General features: G+C 50.6%; 7 protein-coding genes across 7 annotated transcripts; 2 read left to right on the forward strand and 5 right to left on the reverse strand.

The window, feature by feature from the left end:
• Positions 1-2,067: 2,067 nt before the first annotated feature.
• On the reverse strand, positions 2,068-5,812 carry HO133_000649 (uncharacterized protein; the record flags this gene model as incomplete). The annotated part of the gene is made up of 2 exons (XM_037291586.1): positions 2,068-5,521; positions 5,589-5,812. 2 exons carry the CDS (start codon positions 5,810-5,812, stop codon positions 2,068-2,070), a joined length of 3,678 nt encoding a protein of 1,225 aa, XP_037151948.1.
• A 791-nt stretch (positions 5,813-6,603) lies between these two features.
• HO133_000650 (uncharacterized protein) lies at positions 6,604-8,408 on the reverse strand (the record flags this gene model as incomplete). The annotated part of the gene is made up of 7 exons (XM_037291587.1): positions 6,604-6,699; positions 6,761-7,225; positions 7,282-7,829; positions 7,888-8,026; positions 8,175-8,233; positions 8,284-8,303; positions 8,356-8,408. 7 exons carry the CDS (start codon positions 8,406-8,408, stop codon positions 6,604-6,606), a joined length of 1,380 nt encoding a protein of 459 aa, XP_037151949.1.
• A 689-nt stretch (positions 8,409-9,097) lies between these two features.
• HO133_000651 (uncharacterized protein) lies at positions 9,098-11,875 on the reverse strand (the record flags this gene model as incomplete). The annotated part of the gene is made up of 1 exon (XM_037291588.1): positions 9,098-11,875. The coding sequence occupies one exon, from the start codon at positions 11,873-11,875 to the stop codon at positions 9,098-9,100; it is 2,778 nt and encodes a 925-aa protein (XP_037151950.1).
• Positions 11,876-12,250: 375 nt separating this feature from the next.
• On the forward strand, positions 12,251-13,669 carry HO133_000652 (uncharacterized protein; the record flags this gene model as incomplete). Its single annotated transcript, XM_037291589.1, has 3 exons — positions 12,251-12,664; positions 12,726-13,490; positions 13,589-13,669. 3 exons carry the CDS (start codon positions 12,251-12,253, stop codon positions 13,667-13,669), a joined length of 1,260 nt encoding a protein of 419 aa, XP_037151951.1.
• A 137-nt stretch (positions 13,670-13,806) lies between these two features.
• On the forward strand, positions 13,807-14,814 carry HO133_000653 (uncharacterized protein; the record flags this gene model as incomplete). Its single annotated transcript, XM_037291590.1, has 3 exons — positions 13,807-13,898; positions 13,999-14,630; positions 14,774-14,814. The coding sequence occupies 3 exons, from the start codon at positions 13,807-13,809 to the stop codon at positions 14,812-14,814; spliced, it is 765 nt and encodes a 254-aa protein (XP_037151952.1).
• Positions 14,815-17,688: 2,874 nt separating this feature from the next.
• HO133_000654 (uncharacterized protein) lies at positions 17,689-19,411 on the reverse strand (the record flags this gene model as incomplete). Its single annotated transcript, XM_037291591.1, has 3 exons — positions 17,689-18,359; positions 18,513-18,761; positions 18,949-19,411. The coding sequence occupies 3 exons, from the start codon at positions 19,409-19,411 to the stop codon at positions 17,689-17,691; spliced, it is 1,383 nt and encodes a 460-aa protein (XP_037151953.1).
• A 4,805-nt stretch (positions 19,412-24,216) lies between these two features.
• On the reverse strand, positions 24,217-25,345 carry HO133_000655 (uncharacterized protein; the record flags this gene model as incomplete). Its single annotated transcript, XM_037291592.1, has 2 exons — positions 24,217-24,984; positions 25,043-25,345. 2 exons carry the CDS (start codon positions 25,343-25,345, stop codon positions 24,217-24,219), a joined length of 1,071 nt encoding a protein of 356 aa, XP_037151954.1.
• Between the last annotated feature and the right edge of the window lie 658 nt (positions 25,346-26,003).

The following is a 26,003-nucleotide window of genomic DNA, read 5'->3' on the forward strand; positions in this document are numbered from 1 at the left end:
AGCCCTTCCACACCTATTCTACATACACTATTCCGACTATTATATCCACCATTCTTCGTCATCCTCACGCATCCAGCTCGAGATCATCCTTCATAGCCTCGTATCAGGTGGATAGGTGGAGAATATGCTGGAGAAACACGTCCTTGCGCGTATTAATTTGGTAGATAAACCGCTATCTATCCCCTGATTCTCACCTTACTAACTAGCGGCGACAGCAGTAAAGCACTACTAGCATATAAGACTATTTTACATAAAAAATACGGTTCTATTAGTAAAAAAAACCTCCAATACCATATAAAGCTAAAGCTTTATATATCAATTAATTCGGTATCCCAGTTATCCAATCACCTCAGAATCCACGATGAAAAGCTTCACCCCCATCCTCACCACTCTCGCCTCCACCTTCATCGCCACCATCCTCGCCAACCCCGTGGATCCCGCATCGCTGGCGCCCCGCCAAGGAAACCCATGCGGCACCCCCGTCGCGTGCGACGCGTGCAGCCCCACCGGTGAACCCCCGGGGATTTAGCGTATTCAAAACCGTCTGGAATGCTTGGCACCGGAGATCTTTCACACCACACACCCAAATTCGTACTGTAGCATAGAAATCTCTCCGCAAAATCATTCAAATCAAGTAGCCACATCGCAAATAGTCGCATTTGATCAATTTTGAAGCTATACAAACCTCAACTATGCCTTTTAAACGCATCAATAACGCTTAACTACTTGCGAAAGCTTTCAATAGAAATAAAGAAAATATATAGTGGCCTTCGCCTGAGTAGAAGTACTATGAGAAACAGGTATAGCGATTAAGGGGTTAAAGAACATATCAAGACTTCAGTATAACTTTAATTTTTGTTTTCTGGGACCTATACTAACGATAGCAGTGTTATTAAAAAATTTTACGGAGAGATTTCTATGCTACAGTACGAATGTGATGTGAAAGATCTCCGGTGCCAAGCATTCCAGACGTTTTTGAATACGCTAAATCGGCCTCTAGGGCGTGTTCCCCCATGCCTCGCCCGGCCCCACGGCCGCCTGCTTCACGAGCCACAACCTCGAACCACAGTCCGTCGGCTGCCCCTGCACCTTCAACGGCAACACGCAAACGACGGCGATCGTCGGCTACGCGCCCAGCGGGTTCGACGGCGACGTGATCACGGTGGGCCACGTGTAGGTGATCTGGACCGCCAACGACGGCGGCGCGCCCGGCGGCACGATTGGCGTCAACGTCTACTCACCCTGGGGACAGGGCGCGGGAGGCTACTTCCCGCTCATCGGCTCCTCGCCCTACCTCCCCGTCGCAGGCCCCTCGTCCGCGTCCTATCCGATCCTCACCACCCTCCCGGACGCGATGACATTCACCGTCGTAGCCACCCGATCCAACTTGGCCGGCACCAATCCTCCCCCCCTCCTGATCAACTTTTCCTTCACCTACGGCACCCATAACCACAGCTTTCCCACCATCACGTCCCCAGTCACCCAACTCCCTACGCAACGACCCCTTGCGGATTTCACCATCGACAAGCCCCCTTACCCCTGGCGGTACGCCGACGGTCTCAAGGTTCCGGCATGACCAGTAGGGGGGGAGCAAAGGGGGAGGGGACGCTGCGTCTTTGGTCGCTGGACGTCTGAGCTTCGAGGTTCGAGCGGGAAAGGGGGAGGGGGAGGCACCGGAGGGGATGAATCGAGTCGTTCAGAGTCAGCGCAGTGCCCAAGCATATCGTCCTTCGTTACCTGGAGCGTTGCAAAAGACAAGACGTGAAGATTCGACTCGCGGTAGTATCGGTGAAGGAATGACAGCTGGGGCCTTAGAAAGAAAGGCACGTAGAGTATGAAGCTCATTGACATTGATCGGTGGAGACGATTATTATTGACGTATCAAGAAAATATTAAACTTGTGATCTCATATGCATACAAAAAGTGATGATCACAAGCCTTTCTTTCAAAAATGGTTTGTCTCAGCTCGTATGCACAGCTTCCGCCTTCTCAGCGAGCGCCCTCGACACCCTGCAACCTGCAAAACACGCACCACAAACTAGCCCTCCAGACCCAGCATTCCCCCAATCAATAAGGCGGTCTTCCCAGCCCACCTCCAACCCTCCTCCTCTCACCCACCGACACCGCGTCAATACTCCCCAACAGTGCATTCACATCCACGCCCTTCTTCCTTCCAATGCTTGCGTGCTTCGACTGCTTGACCTCGTTTGGCATGGGCTCCGTGTATTGGTGCTGTTGTTGTGGCTGCATCGGAGGATTTCCTACGCTGAGCGGCCTAGTAGGCAAGGCCGTGACGTTCGCCGGCAATGGCGGCACTGGCGGCACTTCATCCTCCACAAATTCCTCGCCTGAGAGGCGTGGATGGACGATCTCGCCCCTCAGGGCTGCAGCATTCGCGTTTGGATCTTCGCCAGAGCTGGAGGTAGATGGACGCCTGAGGGAGCGTGGGGTAGATGGTTTGCCTGGGGACATCTCCCCTGACTGCGGTCGAGAACGAGGGTGGGTTACCCAGCTGGTGCGGGAGTGGGTGCTTGAGGCTGCGTGGTTGGAATTCGGTGCTGGTGGATTGCTAGGAGTGGTTTCTGCGAGTGTGTTTGGAGCCGGCGGAAGGGGACGAGAGATGTCGCCTTCAGAGGCGGACTCGAAGCCTTCCGCGCTGACGACGGAGTCTGAGCTGGACGAAATACTTCTTTGGTCCTTGTTTTCCAAAGGGATGAAGTCGTGGCGAGCGGTGCTGTGGCGGAGAGGGCTTGCGCCCCGAACATTGAGGGTACCGCCGGCTAGGACACGCTTGAGATCGTCCACGCGAAGAGTGGTGCTCTGATCTGAGCTGCTGATAGGGGTTGGAGAGCCAGTGTCGTGTGCGCTGGAGCGGCGGTGCTGGTTGTGGAAGGCGAAGTTTAAGGTGTGTGGCTGCGAGGTGATGTCGTTTTCATTGGGAGGAGAACGAGTGTGGATAGGACTGCGATCTCCATTCGGTGAGATGCCTCTAGAAGTTTGGCCATTGACACCAAGGTATCTGGATAGATTCGTCCCATTCCTCGAATTGAGAGACATGGTGCGTGTTGATTCTTTCTCAACATTGGCAATGCAAAGCTCCTTAGACCAATATGAGAGCATGACATCTAGTATTCCGGGAGGAAGTTCATGAGTACTCCCATTCAAAGGGGTTGACGTGGGACCTTGGGAGGAAATCGGCGGCAAACTAAAGACTCGCCCAGGCGAAGCCGGAGGGCTCGTAGGGGGCGAAGCTACTGTGCTTGCGTATGAATCAGCGATCCGGTCGACCATGGCAGGACGTAAATCGAAAGGCTTCAGCGACTCTGTTTGCAAAACAGGTAATGGAGTCTTTTCCGAGAGCGGACGTGATGCAGCTGACATGATTTGCTCCAACGGTAAAGGTGGTACCTGAATCGTATTTAGCCACAACCCATGTTGTTTCCGCCGCGAAATCTCGCTTTGGACCGCAAAGCCCACATTTGACGTGTCGAAGTCAAATTTGTCGCATAGGGTCCAAAAGTATCCATGCACAAGGCTACCAACATTGAGCTTCGCAATGGGCGTCGATATCAGTTCATCAACGTTGATGTCTTCTTGAAGACGCATGATCATCGGTAGTCCTGTCTTGACTGCATTGACACCCAGCTTCTCAACAAGTCTGACAAGGAGGAGATGGATCAGCAGCAGGTCAGAGTCGGATTCTGGCGCCTCGATTGCGTTGTCGTATATAGCTAAATGTAGCAACTGCAGGAAGGTTGACTTGGCTGGCTTGCCGGTCTTTTCGTTTCTAGATGCATTGGAGACGACTCTCCTGGTCATTGGATCCCGTCTGCTGCTGTTTACATCTGTTTTGGAGGCAGTGCTTAAAAGCTTGCGTTTGTCCTCTAAAACACGAAGATCATTGGAGCTCATCTCCAGCCGGAGCCACGTCAGAAGTGCATCAACGTAGGCTCTTCTGACTCTTCTGTCTTCATCTCGAATGAGCCACTGAGTACCCTCCCATACCTGCACGCCAACTCGATTGCGTCCAATCGGGGCACCGCCACTGACAGTGCCCTTCATGTTAGCTACCGTGAGCACTTCCTTGATTGCTTTAAGCGCTGTAACCCGTGCGGTGCCAAAGGAAAAGAATTCATCAGTGTCTGGATTCTCTTGCAAATGCACGGAGGCTTGGATAGCTCTTGCAGCTGCCTGAGGATCTTCGATGGCTGCGGCTGCTGTCGCGATACCTGACATGGGAGAAGGCTTCAGCCGAAGCAGGATAGCTGTGATCATATCCGAGATCTGGTCTGAATAGTAGACATGGGTTGCCAGATCACCAATGCATCTGTGCAATCTGGAAAGCAGCTCTTGCCGATTTGACGACGGTGATGACTCCTCGGTTTTCGTGCCATTTGTCTCTCCTTGGCCGGGTGATGCTGGCCCGTCGATTAGATCCTCTGTGCCCTTGAAGAGATCAATGGCGTCCGTCTGCTGATGATGTGGTAGAATATTCGATCCTTTACCGCCTAGCTGGAGGAGTAAAAGAATGTGCTGCACCAAGCCCAGCAGTACGTCCATTACACTCAGCCCGATCATGTTAATGTTCGATCTGAGTAGCCATCCCACTAACGACACGAGCAGCAATTGTTGTTCCATGTTCTCCTCCGCGACGGGACTCCTTACCAGCGTCTCCATCACTGTCACGAGTATAACAAAGCGATCCTGCACAGGCGCCCATCTGGTGCACATCTCCATCAATGTAGTTGCCCAGCTCCTATTGTGGACCGGTCTTGTGCTCTTGCTTGTCCCTAGCCGTCGCTGCGATACCGTGCAAATGAATTTCAGCAGCGCCTCAGTAGCTAGTCGTATCTGTGCTCGATTGTTGGCCATGAATATTTGCTTCAAGCTTCGTAAAGCCTGCAATCCTACTTCTTCTTCAGCCAGCCTATCTGCATCGTCCGCGGTGCCAGTCATAGCGTCCGAATTAGGTCTCGAGTTTCCATCATTAGTCTGGATTGTGGCAATGCTCATCCGTCTCCTATGGGCTTGTTTTTCGTCTTTGGTCTCAACCGCCTCGACCTTCCGCTGCAACTCGCGCAACTGCTCCTCGTCTCCCGATTGCAGGTTCTGCAGAATGACTGGCATTATGATGTTCATCTGTCTCCCTCCATCCGCGCCTACAGCCTCGGATGAGGTGATACTCTTCAATGCCCGCAGCCCTGCGCTCCTCCATCTTATGGCTATCGGCGCCGTAAGTCCACCTTTTGGCTGCACTGGCGTCTTGAGCGCTGCGTAGCTCGCGTATGTCCTTACAATGTCCTCGTATTGTCCAATATGCTGTTGATCTGCTGCAAGTGTAGCGACATCTTGATGCTCACAGAAAGCTTCGAAGGTCGGGACTGACTCCTCCACCATTGACAGGTCTTTCGAACGTAGAACGGTACCGAAAATTCGTAGAATGTAGGGCGCGTAGAGGGGAAGGTCTCGAGGAAGCTTCTCAATGAGCGCTTGCAGTATCTGGAGTGTGACCTGTACATTGCTGCTCCCATCACAGTCAGCCTCATCACCAATTGGCCGACGTCCGTAGACTTTCTGAGACAGCATACCCTATTTTTCCTTTGGAAACATCGCTGGTAGTCTTTTTCTCCAAGAAAGCCCCCACCTTCTGTAGCTTGCTTCTCCTCGTGCTTGCATAATAGAGCATGTAGCTGAGCTCGCTCGAATTCGGCTTTACATCCAGCACGTTTTTCTGAAAAGCAGGGTAGCATTTGAGGATCAAAACTTGGTGCTTTGGGCGACACTTCTGCCGCACGGCATGGGCGGCGAACATCTCAAGGATTTTCAATTCGGCAAGGGCAGATGAGTCGGTGGATTACCAATTAAGAGTAAACAACGTAAGTATGTATTCGCTTTTGCGCTGAAGAGAACATGGACAGTCAAAAAGATTAGAAGTACACAAAATGAAGGGCAAGGGCATAATGTCACAAAAGAAGAGGTCGGCGTTGCTCGTTCTTCATCATATTTCTCTGCAGTCAGCATTGCATGGCGCGAGATGAATGTTGGGACAGACGTTGGCCTTGGCACGCCTGACGGCATCTCGGACATTTACCATTCCGATGGATCCATCTCTCAGTCTGCCTGCATACGTGCATGCCTATGTGAATAATGTAGAGATTAGAGATCAGGCATGGAGATAGGCATAGAGATAGGCCGAGCGAGATGAAGACAACTATAGGGATTGCGCTTGCCCATCCATACATCACAACATAGTCAAGATTCAAGCGGTTGCCTCTAAAAGCTTGAATTGTTCTAGCAGACAGAGATCTATCTAACAAACAAGCCATTGGAGCAAAATCCCCCTTCATCTCATCATTTTTATTATCGAACATAGGAAAATGTGATCTCGTCTGATCGTCGCCGAGATTCGTAAGACCGTTGCCGCATGCAGGTGGTAATGGAAGACGCCCAGGGAAGAAGTGCAGAAGGGTATGACAGTAGTGTAGTGAAGACAGCGCTAGAATGAACCACGATGCCAATATGTCTGATGTATGATGACCAGTCATGTTGTACCATCGCCCACCACAAACACCTCTCGCTGAAGACTGGATGTCACACGATCCTCTATTTCTTTCCGGTGGCCTTTTGGGCAGCCTTGGTGACCTTACCGCCGGATTTCTCGGCCTTGACCACGGACTTGATAACACCGACAGCAACGGTCTAGAACAGAATGTTAGTGAGTGACCGCCGGGTGGAAGGATGTAAGAGGAGTAGATCATACCTGTCTCATGTCACGGACGGCGAAACGTCCCAAGGGTGGGTAATCGGTGAAAGCCTCAACACACATTGGCTTGGAGGGAACCATCTTAACGATGGCGGCATCACCAGACTTGACGAACTTGGGGGCGTTTTCGATGGATTTACCGGTACGACGATCGATCTTCTCCAGAAGCTCAGCGAACTTGCAGGCAATGTGGGCGGTGTGGCAGTCGAGCACTGGTGCGTAACCGGCACCAACCTGGCCAGGGTGGTTCAGAACAATGACCTGTGCGTTGAAGGATTCGGCACCCTTGGGAGGGTCGTTCTTGGAGTCACCAGCAACGTTACCACGACGGATCTCTTTGACGGAGACGTTCTTGACGTTGAAACCGACGTTGTCTCCGGGAAGACCTTCGACAAGCTGCTCGTGGTGCATCTCGACGGATTTGACTTCAGTGGTGACGTTGGCAGGAGCGAAAGTCACGACCTAGGAAACGGAAAGGTCAGTACAGAGCAGTTCAAGCAGACTTTGGTTTAGCTTACCATGCCGGACTTGATGACACCAGTCTCAACACGTCCGACGGGAACCGTGCCAATACCACCAATCTTGTACACATCCTGGAGGGGAAGACGAAGGGGCTTGTCGGTAGGACGGGATGGGGGGTCGATGGCATCGATGGCCTCCAAAAGAGTCTTGCCAGTGGTCTTGGTCTTGGTTTCTTTCTCCCAACCCTTGTACCATGGGCAGTTGGGGGACTCGTCGATCATGTTGTCGCCGTTAAAGCCGGAGATAGGAACGAAAGGGACGGTCTTGGGGTTGTAGCCGACCTTCTTGATGAAGTTGGAGGTTTCCTTGATGATCTCGTTGTAACGGTCGCCGGACCACTTAGCAGTGTCCATCTTGTTGATGGCAACAATGAGTTGCCTGACACCAAGGGTGAAGGCAAGGAGGGCGTGCTCGCGAGTCTGTCCGTCCTTGGAGATACCCGCTTCAAATTCACCAGTACCAGCGGCGATAATGAGAATAGCACAGTCAGCCTGGGAGGTACCAGTGATCATGTTCTTGATAAAGTCACGGTGACCAGGGGCATCTGTAGAAGACCGTCAGCACTTATCCCGGCTCGAGAAATGCATTCCGGTGAGATGTACCAATGACGGTGACGTAGTACTTGGGAGTCTCGAATTTCCATAGCGCAATGTCGATGGTGATACCACGCTCACGCTCGGCCTTTAGCTTGTCGAGAACCCATGCGTACTTGAAGGAGCCTTTGCCTAACTCGGCCGCTTCCTATAATGGATGTCAGCATTTATTGTCGTTGGTCGCGTTGAGTTGCGATAAGAAAATTTTGCGCGGGGCAATTTCTGTCTGCCCCGCCAAATCCGACAGTGACTCAAATATAGCAACAAGGCTTCAAGACCCAACGGTGTAGACGTACCTTCTCAAATTTCTCGATAGTACGCTTGTCGATACCTCCACATTTGTAGATCAAGTGACCTGTGATGTATGAGCGTGATAGAGGTATGAGGATAGCTCGAGGCCCGTACCGGTGGTAGTCGATTTCCCACTGCTATGGTCAGCGCAATACGATGGTTGAAGCCATGCAGATTGTATCATACCTGTCTACGTGGCCGATAACGACCACGTTGATGTGCATCTTTTCTTTACCCATGATTGCTGTGTTGAAGGGATTTGGTGTATATGATGACCAAGTGTTGCGGAAACTTTGGAATGAGGGATCTATGTCTTTCAGTCAGCTCGTCATGAAGGAGAAGGTGAGATGAGTGATGCATACTGCTCAGGTATTCTTGCTTGAAGAATGGTATGAAGCTGACAGAGGAGAAAAGAAAAAGAAGAAGTGTAAGAAGGATGGATGAGTGAGGAGTTTTATGTGCGCTGCCCACGGCTAAATGCTTGATCTAGTCCGAATGTGGAATCGAGGGGATCTTTCCCATAATACTTCGCCACTCTATGACTCGTAGGGCTACGAGCTTTGCAAAAGCTCAATTATCTTCTACTCATATCCTTGAACCTGCTCTAATCTTGGACACTTGTTTCAATACCACTTTATCGGTGCAAAAGGTACTTAAAACAGGGTCTCAACCAAGGTACTTTACTTTGTTCATGGCCGTGGTAGTATACTGAGGCAAGTGCACGAAAGCAAAAGCCTGTGGCCCTTCCAATGGCTGGCTTTCTCGGGTGCGTATCCTCATTCCTTCACACAGCTTCAGTCTCAGTCCGTTTCGCCTTTTTCCCAGGTGGGGATCAGGCCTCTGTTCCCGATTATGTTGAGCTTCAATCCATAGCTCTGCTGTCGTTATGGCTACTCCTGTCTCACTGGAGGCGCTCCTAGAATACCTATCAGCTGGCGATTGACTCTATCCAGATTCCTTTTGACTCACCAATAACCCATCCAATCCCAGACGCAAGCCCCCCAGTCACCATGCTACTAACCATATCCCTTTTCCTCACTCTTCCCGATCCTCCTGCCCCACCGACACTGCCTTCATCACTGCTCCCAGCACTGATACCGCTCAATGGCCTATCATGCGAACCTTTTGCAGGATATGACGCCGTCTTCTGTGATCTGCTCAAAGGAAAAGCGCTTTTGCTGAGTGTAGCAGCAGCCCCCCTCGCCATGTCAAACAACCCCATGGGCGCCTCTTCAACCAGCGCACTTCGAATTGGATCGCGAACCTTCTGCGCAATAGGACTGGCATCTGCAGCGAAACCTCCAGGCACCTTGCGGTCCCCCTTCTCATCCCACTTCTGCTCCTCTTCTGTCTCTTTGGCAATCTGCGTAGTCACTTGCTGCTCGCATTTTTGCCATACTGTCAAGACTTCAGACAAAGCTGATGGTGGTGCTAAAAGTAATGCTTGCGAGAGAAGCTCCATGCGTTGTTCGAGACGTCGTAACGTAGAGTTGCCTGCATTGCTCGTTGGATAACGGCCTGCTGTATACGCTGCTCGCCACGATATATCATCTTGCACGGTCGCAGAGTCCCGCAGCGAATCCAATGTATTCGATCTGGGCTGGTCAGCCGCCAGGCGGTTGACGACGTAGGAATAAGCTGTATCAAAGTCATCCTCCTCCAGTGCAGCTTCGATGGCCATGCGAGTAATTCTCCGCCTTGCGATGAGAGCCTGCTGCTGTGGATTTCTCGGGGCATCAGAAGCCGCCGATAAGTCCTGCACATTGTCTGTAAGACCTGCCGTCACAAGGTTCTGGCCAATTTCCTGCAGGTTATCGAGATGCGCATAGCTCCGTGGATTTTGACCAAGGATTTTGCCTATCAAAGACATTGGATCTTTGTGAGCTCGTATGTTCACTGGCTGAAACGGAACGCCGTGTTGAAGAGTGAGAGAGTAGAACGACATGGCATGCGTTGCAGAAAGAAGTGCGGTGGTCTGTGTGAATGGTATCGATGTGGGAAAGTAATTGCGAAATGTCGAGATTATCTCAGATGCTTTACGAACACCTCCTCTATTTCTGTTGCCGTTGCTAGCAGCGTCGTAAGCAGATAATGCTGCATTCAAGACTGTGCTTTCCACAGTGTCCTTGGAGATGGGTAGGTTTGTCTGCTTGCAATATATGTCCTCAGCAAGGCTGTAGCAACCCCCTTCTAAAATCGCCCGCAACAACTCAACCTCCAAGTCAATCTTCGCGATTTTACTGAAGACGCCACGAGGTTCTTCTTGTTCATTCAATTGATGCTCCCAATTTCGCAGCCACAGCATCTGCCTTCGAATGGAGGCCCACAGCTTCTCGTCCATCTTTTCAGCCTTCAGTGTGTAGAGAGTCTTTTTTAGCTCTGCAACCTGGTCTGCTTCGGTTCCGAAGAGGGCTAGTTCTGCCACACTTCTGCTGGTTTTGATATTTCCAAGGTTCAACAGCTTGTAGCAGGAGGCAAGTACAAGATTGAACAAAGATACAGCGGGAACTGTAGGAGAGGTCAAAGGGTTTTGGGACCGCAGAAGCGCATTGTGAAGGAGGTGCGCTGGGGAAAGACTGTCCAGATATTCCCAGGATATCCCACTGGCAATGGGCGCATCGGACCTTTTAAGATCTGGAGGCTCATCCAGTTTTACTAATCTTGCTATCTGCAGTAGCACTCGGTGGGAACCAATGATAGTCTCAAGAGAGCTGTCGTTTGTGGCGTAAAGGGCAGCCAAACCAGCTTGTGAATATCTCCGAGTCTGAACTCGTAGCTCGTCCTCATCGGCTGGCTGGATTCCTGCGCCCCAGTCTCCGTAGTCAACATCACAAGGCCCATCCCACTGCGTCATGGCATCAACGGCTCGTGGAAAGTCCCGAAGCCCCAGATTCAAGAGCCATTCGTTAACATGAGACCAATCACTGCTCCGCTTCTCCTCTTCCGCAGGAAGTTCGTCTTCTGTAGCACGAACTACAGTGATCAAGCTTTGTCTTCTCCTGCCGTGGCTGAGCTTCCGACGCTTCCTTGTAGTCTCCCCGTACATCCATGGACCCACCAGCCCTCTTAGGTCTCTGCCAACCTCTCTTGTATCTCTTTGATCATTCCGCTGGGCGGCCTTTGAAAGTAGTGACTGAACGGCAATGCTGCCATCGAGTCTTTCGAAGTCTTCCAGAGAATGGGAGGTTCCTGACTGGGGATAGTACTCATAGTCTAGACGTAGCAGTGGTAGGAGATTCGACATCATCCATGTGCGTAGGACCTCTGAGTGATTGAAGAACGGCTCCAAGAGCTGACAGACAAGATCCAGGGAGCCAGTCTCTACGTCTATCTTGTGGGCTTGGTGTAAAAGGAAGAGTGTGAGAGGGTCTGTCTCTTGATCGTAGTGGGCTTTAGGATCCAGCAATGGAGTCAGGCGTAATCTTCGCACCCGGATGCGAGCCTCGTCTTCTGTTATATCCCGCACCGGATGCTCAGGGAAGCTTGGAGTAATGTAGCCTTCAGGATTTGACTGGGCATCGGAAAGGTTGCGGAGATAGTCGACATAAAGCCCTGGCTCTGTACCTTCGGGTAGAAACGTAAGGAGGATTCGTAGTGTGAGCTCAAGCTTCAGGGCATCTGGCCATCCTAACAGTTGGCGTAAACCTGGAATATCTGCGTTGGAAGCATGGCGGACTGCTGCCAAAATTGTTTGTGGATTGGCCATGATCAGTCAGTCAAACAGCGTAGAAGAACCGGATTTCGTCCCCGTTCCCAACGCAATTCCAGGAGGACTTCGACCATCACAATAAGTAAAAGCAGGAACACTGCCTTGTTCGCCCATTTCAATCCAAACCTCGGAACGGCTTCCTTCCGCGATTAGTCAGCGAATCGGCTTCGACCGCGCCATGCGCGTCACTTTTGATGGCTCAAACAGTGCTCTGAATCTGACCTTGCTCGAGATGAGGAGAATTCGCGAGGAATGGAATTGAACATTGCCTTACCAAAATGATAGCAAATCGGATCCGTGTCCCGAGCAAGATATTTAACGGAATGGTTCTTCAAACCTCCCAAGCATCTCTTGAGCACCCTGCCCTCCGACATGGCCCCTACGCGGGCTCATGAGAGTCTCCGACCACCCCTCATACATCAATTCAAGTTCGACGACTTCAACATCTACCGACTCATGGCCGAAAATGCTATGCATGATGGGGACTACAGAGCGCAGTTGGAACGGTCAGCTTATGGTCACGATAAGCCCATAGAGCTCTCTAAGCTAAACGGGGAGATTGAGAATGGCATGGCAGCGCTCGGCCAAAAGCATATCAATGATGAGGAAGAAGCTTGGATACAGTTCTGCCGCCAGGTATTCAAAGCTGGCGAACGCCGCGGTACCGCAGTGTCCCGCCAGACAAGTGCCATGAACGGACAACCCAGTATGGCAGGGCTCCCCGAGACAAATGGGAGAGACTGGGGAAATATGCTTTGGGCAAGGGATCGCGAGTGGATGTTTACTGTAGGTCAACAAGCGTGCTGGTGGCTCACTTCCTAAGAGAAGCTCACGTGTCTACAACCAGGGCACCGCTTCGTCCAGTGCACGCCGAGCTCTGACAATGCTTGCTGCAAATCAACGTACTGAGGCAGACTCACGCCCATTCCAGCTCATGAAGTTACCCACTGAGCTTCGTGAGCAAGTATACCGAGAGCTCCTCATTGGCGAAGGACGGAGAATCGTGGTGTCTGCAGACAGTGTGTCATCGATGTGGTCACGGTCATGTAAGATGGAGGGGCCATATGTCTATGGGAAGGAAATCACAACCGCCCTGCTACGTACGAATCGACGTATCCACGACGAAGCTCTTCCAGTACTCTATCAATCACACGCCTTCGATTTTGGTATCGACGTACATTACGTTGCACCATTCTTCGATCAAATATCCACCGCCGCTCGTCAAAATGTTGGTTGCATACACATGGAGCTCATTCGTTATGGGATCGGTCGCCCACTGCGCTCCGTGCCGGAACGAGACGTTAATGACAATTGCCTGGATTGGAGTGATGCCTGCGCGTACATCGCTGGCCACCTACGGGTTAAGGAATTCAGCTTCAATATCAATTTCACGATCCCTCAGGACTTTCAGCGCTTTCGTTGGGTCAAAGATCTTATTCAAGTACGCGGTGTAAGCGCAGTCTTCCATCACAATAGCGCGAATAAGCATGGTTTGAAGTCAGAGAACGCTTGGATCCAGCTAGCAAATCAGATGTCTCGAGAGGATTGGGGAGCAGACGAGTATCGTTGGGAGACTTTGCTTGAGTATCTAAATTCAGAGATGCTGCATAAGGTAAGCATTAGTTCGCTGGGGTGCGGGCCAAAGGCGGAAAGCTACGGTAAGGTACAGGACTGCTAGTGTAGTACCTTAACCTTACTTTAAAATTACAGCTGTCAAATGAGATGACTGCATCGGTTGAGCCTCAATGGCGGGGTCCCGGTCTTGGCGTTTCTTTCAGTCTTTTGCATTAGCAATCACACCATTTCTCAATATTATTCAACACTCCTACATATATCTCTCATTTTTTGCTTCTTCTTCTTTTTCTTCACCCCGAATATACTCTCATATGCTATCTCGTGTCTCCCAATTGACCAAACAACTCACCACCATGTCTTCAACCGAGAAAACGCCCAATATCAATCTCTACACAACCCAAACACCCAATGGCATAAAGATCTCCATCACTCTCGAAGAACTCGGGTTCGCCCATCCTGTCTCCGAGTTGCAGACCTTTTTCTCTTTGATCATGCTCCATCTGCTTACCCAAAGTCCCCACTAACACCCTTTTCCACTTTCCCAGCATTCCCTATAAACCCCACAAAATCGACATATCCCAAAACACCCAAAAGGAGCCCTTTTTCCTCGCCATCAACCCCAACGGCCGCATCCCCGCCCTCACCGACACCTTTTCCGACGGCCAAACGATCCGCCTCTTCGAATCCGGCTCAATCATGCAGTACCTCGTCGAACAATACGACAGCGTCCATCACAAGATTAGCTACCCAGCCGGCTCGCGCGAAAGCTACGAAGTCAACAATTGGCTCTTCTTCCTGAACGCGGGCGTAGGCCCCATGCAAGGACAAGCGAACCACTTCTTCCGCTACGCCCCCGAGAAGATCGAATACGGCATCTCGCGGTACCAGAACGAAACCCGCCGCCTGTACAGAGTCCTCGACCAACATCTCTCGACCTCTTCATCCGGCTACCTCGTCGGCGAGAAGTGCACAATAGCAGACATCGCGCACTGGGGCTGGGTCGCAGCCGCCGGATGGGCGGGCATCGAAATTGATGAGTTCCCGCATTTGAAGGCGTGGGAGGATCGGATGTTGGCGAGGCCGGGGGTGGAGAGGGGGAGGCATGTGCCGAGTCCGCATCGCATGAAGGAGATGAGTAAGGCGGAGATGGAGAAGCATGCGCAGGAGAGTGCGCAGTGTACGTAGAATTTGCAATCGTCCCCTATTCCATGTCAAGGCGTTGGGCGCAAGCCATTTTTCGGGAGCTTAGCGCTCGTGTTACTCCTCAAGCTCGGTTTCTTGCCTTCTTGGAGAGCCATGCTGACTCTGAAATCTGAATAGGGATCCAGAGGGAGCAAGCGAAGGATGCGAAGAAAGAGTGAGGATGGAACGGGATTGGTACTTGGTGGAAAACGAATCCCACATAGTTGGGGCTGTATGATATGCAGGCAAGCTGTCCAAAAAGATCTGGAAAACTGTGCGTCGTTAGACCCTCTCATTCATACATCGCTTTTGGGCATCGTCCCGAACGTATATACAACTCATGACCCAAAGTGCTTCAGAGAGATTCTTCAAAACCTCAGGAATTTCTTCGTTGCTAGCTGTTGCGATCGAAGTTTTGAGGATCTAACAATTTCAGCCGTCACTTTTCCCTGACACCTTTCCTGCATTCGTTGAAACCACCACGATTCCCCATGGATTCATATCCTAACCGTCAGCCTCCATTGCGAATCCTACCAAAATATTCAATGCCAATCTTTTGGGATTTCGCACTCTAACGATGGCTTTTCCGGGCGGCTCAAAGGCAAAGCACCAACCCACTGCCAGATCGGATACCTCGTACTTTTTAATGAATACTCCCCTTCTAGAGCTTCTTCCTCTGACCACCTTCTTCAATCTTTTCTTCTGCCCCTTTTCCAGCTCTGTGTCTCTTCTCCCTCCAATCCACATCTTCGCGAATCACGATCGAGCGCAAAGGCGCATAGCGATACCCAGCCCGGATAAAGTGATGCACCACCTCGCATTTACTCTGTGTCGAGATACCCCTGGCATCGCCAGAGTAACATTGAATGGCCAAGATGAGCCCCAACCAGAGATTCCCTAGCCTCACAGCCTGGTATAAAATTACTACTTCCATGATGACCCGCTGTCAATCCTGAGAATCTATTCAAAAAGCCAACGTACCTGTGAACGACCACTTATTCAAACTTGAGATGTCTGCCTCGCTGGCAATCCGTTTCAACAGCACATGGGCGCTGGCGTTGGTCTCTCCGGCCTTGCTTTTTAGTATGTTAATTCACCACTGACGTATAGGCTGTTTCCTGTAACGAGGCCATCTGAGTCGCGGTTCACATAGCCTACAGTTTACTCTGGCAAGCAAATCTCCGAACCTCGCCAGAAGTCCATAGAATTTTGCGTCTTGAGCTAGTCACCTGGAAGTGAAGTAATAGTTAGTGCAAGTGAATGCACTCAACCAATTCAAGCTTTCAAGTGAAGAGATGAGATGTAGCAGTCAACGCTGCTATCCCCGCGTGAAGTGCGCCTGTGCATAATAGACCAAGCGGACATGAGATAGGGACTAAAAGATGAACAGGTCCGACATCACTACAGATATAGGACCCGGAAATGAATCAGACCCTATCTGTCACTCTGTTTTCCCGGACCACCATCTCAATCATTCCACTCCATCCCACACACCCCTTCGTTCCGACCGGCCAAGCTCTGAGCTATCTCGCCAGCCAATAGCTCATTCACAGTCCCATTACTATGACCAAGAATCCCCAAATTCTCAACGGCTACCCTTCTCACGATACAAAGATCATCCAGCATCGAGCCCACTCACAACCGCACTCGCATCCCTCACATCAACACTAGTCCCACAGCTATCGACACAATTCCCCAGTCAACCCAGCAAGCGAATCTCCCGCCTCCGCTTACAAGCCAGGACAACGAAACGGCGAAAAAACCACAGCGTCCTCCCTCAAGCTCCCCAGCCTAGTCATTCCACAGCGACATCTCCACGGGCTCCAGTGACGCCGAGGCCGCGCCTTTATCTTCGACCCTTTCGCCCGCGAGACATCCAAAATCATCCGGGCGATGACAAGCATGAAGCCAGCCCGGATGTCGCCGGAAAAACGATCGTCCGCTCGTGCGGGCTATGCACTCCGATCAGTGCTCCGTTGTTTGCTACGGCCCGATGATGAGGTAGTGCGATGTTGTTATTCTACCGAGAGGTGGTGCGTGGGAGGTGGAGGTGGAGGTTGATGTGAAAGGGACTTTAAAGGAGTGACGCCAGGACAACGGAACAACGTGCTGGGTTTGATGGTTTCAAAAGGACGGGAGGCAGTGGATCCTTCCTGAGACGGGGGGAAATTTTGAGTTCGGGCGAGGGTGGCATGACGGAGAGCGGGCGAGGGCATTGGAAGAGATTTTCTTGTCAACGGCAAGATCGTAGAACTTCTAGTACCCATCGTAGCGAGCTAGAAGGACGTGCAAGAAAAGCACTCATGAAAATGCAGATTCGACTCTCCCAACATCGACGTTCCAACTCTGCGGATGCCGTCTTCAACATCGCCACGTTCGATGGGTAGGAAACCCGACAACAGGAACGCTGAAAGGTTAAACGCCTCGAAAGCCAAGATAGTATTGTACTCTAGGCACTGAAACCAGCTGGTTCTCTGCACATTCATCCAACAATCTCCGTCATTATATGGGGTCAATATCGAAAGCTGGCAGTACGGATCGAAAATCGCCTCCATGCCAGTAGATCGTTCAGGGTAGCAAAGAAGAGGCAGATGTAGATAGGAGCGTTCCCAGTTTCGATGCACACACTTACGGTCTCGAGCCAAGCCAGCAGCGTTGGACTTGGAAGGTGTGGGATGGAGGCACTGCAACGCAGTAATCAGTCATTGAAGCAATGTGCAAAGCCAAGAGATGTGCGCAGGTATCCAAGTTCCCCCCTTGTATGTCTTGCAGAGAACCGTTGTGAATGTGAATTGGGTCATGGTCATAAAGAAGGACACAGATTCGTGCAGCAGGACTCAATTATGGTTGTGCTCATCGAGATTCTGTACCTTTCGGCACGCTGCTTTCCCAAGTCCTCCATCTTGAATAATCGCCCCCTCTATTGCCTATCTAACACAGTGTCGTATCGTAAATAGTAATATATATGCAAGATATCGGGCTCAAGATGTTGCTTCAGGCTGCCAACAGTCCTTCCCACCAGGCCCTTATGGCCCGCCAACTCCTCGTTGTCATCACATCAAAAGGGTGTTCAGGTGGAAGTGGGGATCAAAGGTAGCCGTCCGCCCAGATTGACACACCCTGTTTACAGAAAGTAGCTCCACCACTGTCGCACCTCGCGTCTTGATGATCAACGCGAGAAAACTTCCGAAATCCTCAAGTAGCCGGCTTATGAGATCTCCCGAGACGAGATTTTGGTCCCAGGTTGCGTGGATGCTGATATGCTCGCCATGTTCGTACACCTCGAACATCAGACCATAGTCATGAGCGAAAGGAACGGACAGATCTTCTCTGTAATCCAGAACTGCTGGTGCTGCTTCCTTATCGTAACAGATGATTCTCTTACATGACAAATCGCAGTCAGGCGGATTCCAACTGAAGACCGCTTGCTTGAGCATATTCTGGAAACCGGCTTCCCTACTCAATACTTTCATGGCGCAATGTTCGAAGCCAATCATTGACGACAATTGGGTCTCGATGTCACGCATGAGGTTCTCGATTGACAGATCCGGCAAGAAGCGAATAAGTAATGGTACCCGAGCGCTGATAGGACCCATTGTGCGCTTGATTCCAGGGAGGTCACTTTCACGAGCCGAGCTCATAGAGATAAACGAGATATCCTCGTTTACGAGCGGAGGGTATTCCCGTGTCAGGAACTTTGCTATGGTGAGAGCCCAGGCAGCATCTGCGCACACTTTGAAGTCAGCATGGTCTGTTTAAGGCAGCACATCGAGCTATACAACTGGTCCCGATGTCAACGAAGGCTTTGCTCCCCAGACATATAATCAGGCACAGATTTGGTACAGGAATGGAAGTAATCACTGAAAAAAGCACGTACGTCCCATGGTAGGCAAGTTGAACCTTGGGTTTTCCACCTTTGGCAGATGCAGCAGCTTCTTGGTCTTCATCGTAGATGCCGAGGGAGTGCCTCCCGGTCCAAGCACTGGAAACTTGTGCACGAGGTTATCAAAGGTCGTATGACGAGTGAGCCAGAATGTAAGTCCCACTTCATAGACGCACGATGCAAGCCATATTGCGTACTTTCCATAAGGCGGGCGCGGAGGGAGTTTGGAGTAGGCCAGTAGATCTGAACAGGCAATTTGTAGGTCGTCAAAGATCAGGCGTAGCGTCCTATCCGAACTTAGCAACAAAGCACTGATAAAAGCAAATTGGACCCACCACGCGTCGACAGCACTGCAATGGACTGATTGAAGTGATAGAACATTAGAGTGTGATTTCGAAAATGGGGATGAACTCCGTCTGGAGTGACTTACCCGTCCAAACAAAGAAGGCTTCACCATGAGGCTCCCGAACGAAGGCGTATCGAGACAGTGGAGTGCCGTAGTCCATACGCGTCCGAGAGTTCTGTGCTAGAAAGCCGTGAAGATCGACCCCTGTTTGTTGAAATACGATAGGATCTCTCAGAACAACCTGGTAGACGTGGCCTTCATGTTTAACCAGTCTTGTACGCAAAACGTGATTCTTGAAACGCATTGCGCTCAGGACTCGAAGAAGGAAGTTCTGGTTCAGATCGCCCTCATAATGCAGGACCATCTGCATCATATATGATGATCCAGTGCTTATGTGATGTTCCATATAGTGTTCTTGCTCTTCAGAAGCTGGACAAATTTTCTCAATGATCTGACGGCCAACCCCGCAAGCTTCAGCACAAGCACGGATCATCTTGTCGGTGTCTTCCTTTCGACTGTTAGTGGTGGTGGGAGACCCGGCGTCCATAGTTGAAGCTGCGGCTTTTGCTGAGCGGAGACAGACAGGGACTTTAATTAGTGACGAAAACTTTTGATGCGTTGTTGGAAAAGAGGACGCCACGAACTGTGCATCTTAATGTACTTGAGCCTGAAACTCAGTGAATACCAGGTTTGCGCCAGTGAAGGCTGTGAGGTGAGATGAAGGGTTACGCGAGGTATTGCCAACTTTACTCGACGCGATACCTCCTTCAATTGACTTCGTAACGATCTCAGACATTCACTCCTTTGAGTCTTTCGAGCTTCTATTAGGGCCATAGTCACCATCGAGTGATTCGCTGCTCACGCACTTCACGGCCGTATAAATCCTCCACGGCTTCGGAAGATATTGGAAGCGCATCCGTCTTCATGCGGGTACCCGCTTGGAATCCAATCATATATTCGAAAAGCTGCAAAAGACTGAATTGAGGAGGCTTGATCACGAAGAATTGAAGAAGCTCTTCAGTACGTTCACGCAACCCATTCCCCGGCACCAAGGAAATGAACATACGAAACAGAGAAGGTGAGGGAAGAAAGAAGTGCACATTTGGCCAGCCGATGAACTTGACCCAAGAGGAGGCCTAGAAGTCCCAAGTAAACATTCTCCTCCCTTTAATGAAATTCAGACATCAGGAAGCGGACAAGATCTGATCCCTCGACACTACGTAGCCATCAGATTTGTCGCAGCCGTTTCAGCCTCGCAGTCTCCGAACTCCGAAGAGACGCCCCCACCACATCTAGCGAGATACTCATTTTTTAAGCCGACCAAACCCTGAGGCGAGCCCGGCACCAAATAGTCTCCGAAGCGCCCTTCACGATAAGACGACAGGCCAATCTCTCGAAGAATCCTGTCGATATAACCCTCAGACTCGAAAGGCACAAAACTGCCATTATCACCATTAGACAGATATCTTCGGCAGCACCAAGCAATCTTTCAGGCGACTTCTGCGCGTTTGTCTTCTAAGGGAGGCAATAAAAACTGGGTTCCAAGCAGGCCGTCGCCCATATCGCTTCACGTTCTACCCCTCTGAAGTAGTTCACGTAAAGGGGATAGCCGATGAGTGCGGTCCATTCGTTTTGTAATGGAACAATGCCACTGTAAAGGCGGTATGATGTGATTCGATAGATTCGTGAAAATGATCTGGAGGGTTTGCTAGAAGTGGATATTGTTTCTCTCATCGAACTTGTTTTCGAGCTGCGCCCTATTTCAGCTTCCACATCATCTTTCAGAGTTTGAGGAACAAGCCGGTCTGAGATGAAGACGCCAACAGATGCGGCACTCCAGCCGGTGAGACATAAAGAAGAAGGTTGGCGATTTGTTCTCCGCCTTTTAGACGGATTAGATGCTCGTCTAGCTCGAGGCCGCTATCGTGATAGACTTGAACGTTCTGCGCGACAGTCTCCCAGGAGTCACCTCGGTTGAGTAAGCCTCCCCTTCCGACTGGTGAGCTGAATCAGTTTGCAAGTTCTTCAGCTTAGCGTATCCCCTTTGAGACAAGAACTATGTCGTGAAACCATTGCTGGGATTCCATCCTCCTCCAAGGCAACTGGTATTGCTCCAGTATAACAAGTCAGCATTTTAGATGTACCTACGGATAAAAATCAGCTAGAGCTATGCCAGCTATCCCCAATCCGACTTGTTGATTGGATGTTGGGGGAGGACACAGGTTAATTATTTCCACCTGCGCCAATCACAACAAGATCGACCTCTGGAAGACCCATCCTAGTGTGTGCATCCAGTTGATTGGACTTCTGGAGGCAACAATCTATATCATATGGCTTGAAGTCAGTCACAGGATCCAGCCACAGTGCTGATCTTTGGCGAAACGAGCGCGTAACCTCACCGACTGACGCCACCAGTTGCTACCTGATATACTCGGAAAAGCCTTAGTCTGAAATCAGCAATGTTGTACGAATACTTCTTGCACTCGTTGATGCCAGCGGCAAAACTTACCGATGGGCTTTATGAGGCACCCGTACCTGTACCTACGCAGAGCCTGTACTCTTGGTGACCCGTACGTAACGACATACCAAGCCAGGTCATAGTTAGTCATCGCTCACTATTTCCAACTTTTCATTCCGGCCATGTGATTAACCAAACACCGACAGAGCAGTTAGTAAAACTTGGAGGCAGCTCAGGGAAAGTGGCATAATCCCAAAAACATCCACATAAACACGATGGACATGACACCGTTGCAGTCCCATTGGAACCAAAGATCAAAGCAATTTTTGTTGATCAAGGCTAGCGGTCCGTTCCATTCGGGATGAATCCCATACGCGGCGGAAGGATGGAAAGAAACCCGAGGTAAAGGAACGGGAAAAAGACCATAGACGCACGAAAGGGCAGAGACATCGCAGCGAAAACGGCCTGCGCAGCATGGAAATCGCAATCACGGTCAAGATTGGAGACCAACCATAAACTAAGAATAATGGGACGGAGAGAAGTGGAAGGCGCGAGAACGAGGGAAAAAGGGGATAAGAGGAAGCTTACCCGAAGGCTTGGCGCCTTGGCGCTATTCTCTCACATGCGTGATGGAAGCTCTCTCTCGTCCATTAGCTCCAAAGTCTGCAACCCATGCCGGTGGATACCTTCCAGAAATCAATGCTGCAAAAGCGTGCCAGCCTATACTGTGAAATTCACAGCGATGGGAAGTAAGGCGGTAGATCACCACACAGCGAGCGAAGAAGCCTTGATTGAGCTCTGCCACAGCTCGTTCTCTCCAGTACCGAACAGCTCGACTTTGGGCGGAAGGTGGTCAAAAGATCAGAGCAGGCTGCTGTGAGTTACGGCCCTGGAGTCACGCGTCGGGAAGCTGCTTCACAGTAATACGTCTATACGGCCATGCAAACGGCAGTAATGAAATCAGAGGTCCGGAAGTCTACCGCTTGTTCACAAGTCCTTATGGCGACTCATGCGAATGCGGTTATCTTGTCATGGGATTTGTCCCAGGGCTGGGCTTAGACGCGGTTGACCTGGACCGACATCCAGCCTTATGGAACGGATCGCTGCCTCTCTAGAATACCTCTGGCAGATTCCTATCCCCCATGATCAACAAGGCCCGGGTCCTTTAAGTGGTGGACTACCATAGGGGTACATCTTCGGCGATCATGGTATGACATCGCCTTCGATACTACATCTGAGATGAATGATTGGATGGATGACAGGCTTGCTTCCCAGAAGCTGAGGCTTGGAATCATACGAAAGGCGCGCATTGATGGACGGGAAACGTTGGATGACTACAAGAGAGGCTGTGGATTGCATTGGACTGAACTGGTCATGTCACACCTAGACGTTGCTCCTCGCAATCTCATGTTGCTACGCGATGGCTCTGTATGCCTCCTCGATTGGGCCTTTGCGGGATTTGACCTTCCCATTTTTGAGGTCTCCACTTTACACGCACGTATTGAATGGAGCGAATAATGTCTTAAGAGTCTAGTCGGCCATATCTATAATGCAGATGCAACATCGGAGCGGCAAATCCAAGTCCTGAGCTCACTTCATTACACGCATGATACGGTTACTCCGTAAGTCTAAGAGCCATTGTTTCATTCGTTTTTTGTAATAATTGTTAACCAAGCACCCAGCAAACGACTTGCCATAGATTTGATGCCGCACGAAGAAAGAATGCAGGTACTAGTCAAAGAGCGGCAAGAGCGACTGAGTCGGCTAGCCTCTTATCCTATCCATGGTGCAACAGCAATATTTTGCGCTCGCAACGAAACTACTGCAATTGTATGAAAACGACTAAACTATAACTTTAACAAATTACAGGGCCAAAATAAGGCGACAACAATGTTGAGTCTAACAGATACATTCCTAAATCGATGCCATAGCTGAGGGTCGGACGCACAATCAGTGTTCAATGACGAAGAAAAATTGTGCTTGGGTTAGAGTGCCTGGGGCCTTGTAGCACATTGAACATCCCCTTCTGTCGGACAGAGAGCCAAAAAGAATCGTTCAGAACGGTGACCCTCTCGTGTATTATGTATGGCGCATTGGTTGGGATATCCAGATGGAACAGCTTTGGGATGAGTCCCTCAATGATACGCCTTAGCGGTTGCGTTGGAATCAGTGTTTGCCTCGTAAAAACCCTTCTCAGCCACGCCAGTTGGCGGTAGAGAAGGGACGCACCTCTCTCATATGAACCTCAGCCGGAGATACGAAGACCAAAGCCAGCTTGTTGGCTTCGCTTTCAGGGAGCAGTCCGGAACTCGGGACGGGAATGACTTCAGAGAGGGTGAACATCTATTAAGACGTATAAGAAACTTTGTAGATAAGATACCTTAGATATAAAGCGGGAAAGTAGGGATGAGATCAGTCAGGGCAAAGCCTCTTCTTTAAAACTTCGTAAGTCGACGGTTCTACCTGATCAGTGTTCCATAGTCAGCTTAGAACTGCGTCGATTGGCTAGGTTGGACGGCGTGCTAATCGCTTAGCCTCCCTACGACGCGTGCCTACATACCTCTCACCTTCTAACATGCTAGACTCGTTCGACATCTCAAGGAGTGGTTTTGCTTTTCTCGCACCTTAGCTTCAGACGCTAGGAATACCATTAATCCAGAGCCGTCGAGCTGTCCATATACTGGAAAGCTGAGACAATGTAGTTGATTGCAAGATAAGATCATGTCCATTAACAGAGGAGTAAGTCCCACTAGCGCGAGTCTAAACCCTCCGGCTTCTCTGCACCAATAGCGCTTACAGCAAGGCACAAAGAAAATTAGAATCTCCAGCCATACCATTCCAGACAAGGGGTGGCTCAGGACAGGTTGAGTCCCGTCAGATCAACAAAAGTTGCCTCAGCTTCTTCCCTGCACGACATTAGCACTAAAGCTCGCACTTTCCTCCGTCGTTCCAACCAACGAGTTCTTCTTAGCCTCCTCATATGTCGCTAAGCGAAAGTCATAAGGCAATTCAAACCGTGCCTTCGGATCGCCCTCTCTCGGCAGGAAGTCTACTACCAGGCTCTCCTTCACCGCGAAGACTGCATCGTCTGTGATGTGCTTATCCCTTCGATCGAAGAGCTGCGTGATAATTGGCTTGTAATTCGGCGCCTTGACAATGAAATGTATATGTGCTGGACGCATTGGATGTCGGTCGAGGAGCTGAAGCAGCTTTCCGGCTGGACCGTCGTAAGGGATGGGATATGAAGTTGGGCGGAGGCAGTAGAAATTGTAACGACCGTCTATACCTGTTGTGAACCGTCCTCGGAGGTTGAAGTCGACCTGATCCTCGTCTTGTTGTTCATAGAGCCCATTGGGCGCTGTGTGCCAGACGTCCAACTCCGCACCTTCAATTGGTTCACCGGTCAGGTAGTCCGTAATTTTCCCATGCATGAAAGTATCATCACCATCGGTTATGTTATGCACGATGCTCTCACCCATCTTTCGAGCCGGGGCGTTGGCGCGCCAGAAGGGGCCGAGGATCGCACTAGAGGTGGGTGCGTCTGTAGCGTCTGTGGCAAGCTTGTAGGTTATCTCGTCGACGAGGGACTCGAGTCCAATGACACCAGAAAGGAGCTGGCCTTCGTTGCGCTTGTCAGTGGACATGCGGCCGGCTTCGTTGATCTAAGCAAAAGGGCAAAGCGTCAGCAGGAGAGCAATGAACCCTGGCACAGGAGCATACCATCTCAACGCCGGCCATATATTCGTCAACAGTTATCTCGTTCTCTCTCGCAAAGTCGTGCACGTGTCGTATCAGGCTGGCCATGACCTTCCGCATGCGCGGCGATGCCTTGGGGCCCGTTGCATTGATTAAGCTTTGCGTGAAACTTGGGTCGAAGCGGTGTGTCTGCGGCGCGGTCGCGGACTCGCCTCTAGTAATGCCGTTGGTGTGGCTCTGGTTGTGATCAATTCTGTTGTCATTTGTATTCACCTGAGAGTTTTTCTCCTCTGGGGCGAGGGTAAGAGGCTCTTCTGTTTCCGGCATGTTAAAACAGGATGAGATGTAGAGAGAAAGCAAGAAAAGAGCGTTCAGTAGGAAGACATCAAGCGGGGAAACATTTTTGAAGACGACTTCACAAACATGTGAACAATATCCGAAGTCAGTGGCAACCTGTAGATTGTGAGGTAAGATGCGGCCCACTGGGAGCTTTACACGTGTAGTGCCACTTCCGAGACTCCGGATGAAGCCCCAAGCAGACGCACTGCCAGCACATTTTATATCTGTTTTTCCGCGAACAGAGTGTCCAGTGAAGATGCCTAGATAGGTGCTGATCATTCACACGAGACCATTGAGCCATAAGAAAGACTTGGAAGTGTTAAGAAAGAAGACAATAGGCTTCTTTGGTGGACCTGGTGCATGCTGCGTTATGCCGGCTCTCAGATGGGGTCCTTGTATTTGCAGAACAATTCTCCTAGGTCAATGCTCCAAAGAAGCATCTAGGATGATAACAGAGTAGAACGAATGGAAACAAAATCGATTGGTGCCACATAGACATCAGTAAAACATTACACAAATTCGATTTTTGAAGGCGGTAATTTAAGCGCCGCTAAGCGCGGGCACTCCTCGAACAGCTAGCTTGAGAAATCTGAACATGGATTGCTCTTCTGTCGACCGTAATTCACCTGATCGAAAGCACGGTCGG

The sequence above is a fragment of the Letharia lupina genome, assembly GCF_014066315.1.
Source record: "Letharia lupina isolate WasteWater1 chromosome Unknown contig_11, whole genome shotgun sequence".
Taxonomy (NCBI): Eukaryota; Fungi; Ascomycota; class Lecanoromycetes; order Lecanorales; family Parmeliaceae; genus Letharia; species Letharia lupina.